This window comes from Urtica dioica, chromosome 5, assembly GCF_054948205.1.
Source record: "Urtica dioica subsp. dioica isolate 48M chromosome 5, U.dioica_male_clone48M_v1_H2, whole genome shotgun sequence".
NCBI classification, from domain to species: domain Eukaryota; kingdom Viridiplantae; phylum Streptophyta; class Magnoliopsida; order Rosales; family Urticaceae; genus Urtica; species Urtica dioica.
The window spans coordinates 37,978,959-37,981,928 of record NC_142760.1 but is presented as its reverse complement, the minus strand read 5'-3'; the positions used below and the strand labels follow the sequence as shown (position 1 = coordinate 37,981,928).

The window sequence follows — 2,970 nt, the reverse complement described above, 5'->3', positions numbered from 1 at the left end:
TTTAAACTCTAGGCAATTTATGTAATCGTTTGAGCTCTTGTTTCATTGCATGTGATTGTTTTAATAGGATTAGATGCCGAGAGGATAATAATCCGTCAATTGCATAGGTTTGCTAGAACACTCGAGAGAGGCTAGTGAATAATTTTGATAGAGTGAGATTAGCATCCATAGGAGTAGAGATTTTGTTGTTCAAACCCGAAACCCCCGACCTATTTAGTTCCGGTGAAATCGTGACCCCTACCTTCTCTTCTTGCAAAAACTCATATTTAACTTTCTGCTTTAGTTTTATTATTTCTTTTGTTACAACATCGTCTCAGTTTTACTTGGAATTAATTAGCATCAAGTTTTAGGAAATCGCTGTTTAACTAGTCTCTGTGGGTACGATACTCGAATTTCCATTCTATATTACTTGGGCGACACACGTACGCTTGCGTGCGCGAGAAATATCGCAACAAGTTTTTGGCGCCGTTGCCGGGGACTAGTTTACAATAGCGATCGAATTTACTTGCTCTTGCTATTTAATTTCTTTATTTTTGTTTTCTAACTTTTCGTGTCACTTTCTTTCTTTTGAAGGTGTATGCGAAAAGACGGGTCATCTGCTCTCGTTCCAATCAACTCCGAGATCGAAAAATTTTGCAGGAAAAATCGAAAAGAATCAAAGGAACGAGCAATGGAAGAAAACAGGAACAACGCCGAGGAGCCCAAGACCCTGTTCCAATACGGGCTACCGCCGACAGATGCCACACAATCGGCCATTGTCCTGCCGGTTCTTGCGGGTAACCAGAATTTCGAGATCAAGACCGGCATAATACACATGGTCCAAGCGAATCAATTCGCTGGATCACCGGCCGAAGACCCGCAAGACCATCTCACCAACTTCGTCGAGATCAGCAACACGTTCAAGCTCCACAACGTGTCCGACGAAGCCATCCGCCTCCGCCTTTTCCCGTTCTCACTGCGGGACCGAGCCAAGACGTGGCTCAACTCCCTCCCGCCGGGCTCCATCACCTCGTGGGCGGACTTGCGCGTAAAGTTCATCTCGAAGTTCTTCCCATTCGAGAAAATGCATAAGAGGCGTAACGAAATCCATTCGTTCTCCAAGTTCGATGGTGAGTCGTTATTTGAAGCTTGGGGGCGCTTCAAGGAGTTAGAGCGAAAGTGCCCCAATCATGGCATCCAAGGGTGGATGATGGTGCAAATCTTCTACGGCGGCCTTTCTCCTTCATCGCGCACCCTCGTCAACACCGCCGCGGGAGGGTCGTTCTTCCAAAAGACCGAGGATGAAGCTCATGCCATCCTTGAGGAGCTCGCGTACAACAACGACCAATGTCCTTCCGAGCGAAGAATTCAGAAGCGCGAGCCGGTCACGCCCGAGATGGAAATGATAAAAGCCCTCGCAGCACAAGTGGCCGACCTCACCAAAACACTCCACGGGCAGCAAGCTACAGTTCATGCCATCCAAGCCCCTACTCCCGAGCCGTGCTTCTGGTGTGCCGGCCCTCATTCTAGCGATGAGTGCGCGCAAGGTAACAAGGGCCAACAAGCGAGCTTCATCAACAATCGGCCGCCCTACAATCAAGGCCTAATGAGCACCTATCAGAATGGAGGATGGCGCGGTCCCCTGAATAACGCACCGCAAGCTCAACCTCGACCGCCTCAAAATCAGCCTCGACCACCGCCGTATCAAGCACCACCAATGCGAGCCTACAAGAATGAGACCAATCTGGAGGAGCTCGTAGCTAATCTGGCCACGTCGACAACTGCCTTCGTGAACACCACCACCGACTTCATGCATGAAACGAAGACAGCACTCTCGAACCAATCGGCGCAGATCCGAAACCTCGAGACGCAGGTGGGGCAGCTCGCCAACGCCATCCACACACGACCCCAAGGCACGCTTCCAAGCGCCCCCGAAGTGAATCCAAGGGAGCACTGCAACGCCATTTCTCATCAACACGTTGCAGCCACCGAGAGCCCGAAGAAAGAAGAAGAAGAGGCTGCCCCGGCCACCAAAGCTCCTAAGCCGCACCCGCCGGTCCATTCATATGAGCCGCCACTTCCGTTCCCGCAAAGGCTCACGGTGGCACTTTCCGCCGAGTGTAGTGCACTTCTAAAACAAGAGCTCCCGCCAAAGTTAGAAGACCCGGGCAAGTTCACATTGCCGTGCACAATTGGAGACATCTTTATCGAGAACGCTTTGTGCGATCTGGGCTCGGGCATCAACCTCATGCCGTCGGCCGTCTTCACCAAACTCGGGGTGGGTGAACTAAAGCCCACGCGCACCACTCTCCAATTGGCGGATCGGACCGTAAGGCACCCGCGCGGTTTCGTGGAAGACCTCCTCGTGAAAGTCGGAAAATTCACTTTTCCGACCGATTTTTACGTCATCGAGATGGACGAGGACCGCGAAATCCCCATTCTCTTTGGAAGGGCTTTCTTAGCCACTTGCGGGGTTCGCATAGACGTGCAAAGAGGCGAGCTGATGATGCGCGTGAAGAACGAGGAAGAGACGTTCGGGACCTGCGAAACCCGAAAGCGCAAGAAGGAAAAAGAAGAGATCTACGTCATCGAGACGTACGAAGTCGCCGCTCCACCACCCACACCTCCGCCACGTGCTCCCCCGGAAAAATCAACAAAGAGTGCGAGCAAGGGTGCGAAGCCGAAATCTCTATTCACGAAGCCATGGCGAGGACGTTGGCCGAAACCGTTCAAAGAGGTATGGAGGAAGAAAGAGCGCGTAGAAGAAGATCCACCGCCGCCCGAGCGCGGCGGCGACGAGTAGGGGAGTTCTACCACCCCCGCGAGGTAAGTTCTCTGACTCCCGTGTTTTTATGGATCTACATTGAGGACAATGTAGAGATTGAGTTTGGGGGGGTGAACTACTTTGTGGGGGATTTCTGTTAGATTAGGTTGTCTTTATTTAATTTTCATTTTTCTTAATTTTGTTTGGTGATTGCTTATAAGTGATAG

At 51.0% G+C, this 2,970-nt stretch overlaps 1 protein-coding gene and 1 non-coding gene across 2 annotated transcripts; one reads left to right on the top strand and one right to left on the bottom strand.

Moving 5' to 3' along the window:
- Positions 1-577: 577 nt before the first annotated feature.
- LOC149398302 (uncharacterized) lies at positions 578-2,782 on the top strand. The gene is made up of 2 exons (XM_089614543.1): positions 578-817; positions 905-2,782. Exons 1-2 carry the CDS (start codon positions 578-580, stop codon positions 2,780-2,782), a joined length of 2,118 nt encoding a protein of 705 aa, XP_089470669.1.
- LOC149398303 (small nucleolar RNA R71) lies at positions 1,073-1,176 on the bottom strand. Its single transcript, XR_016299314.1, has one exon. It is a non-coding gene; the product is annotated as a small nucleolar RNA R71 (small nucleolar RNA).
- Positions 2,783-2,970: the final 188 nt, after the last annotated feature.

Coding starts and splice junctions, on each gene's coding strand:
- LOC149398302 (XM_089614543.1), top strand. CDS start 578: ATGCGAAAAGACGGGTCATCTGCTCTCGTTCCAATCAACTCCGAGATC. Junction 818..904: donor AGACCGGCATAATACACATG/GTCCAAGCGAAT, acceptor AACACGTTCAAG/CTCCACAACGTGTCCGACGA.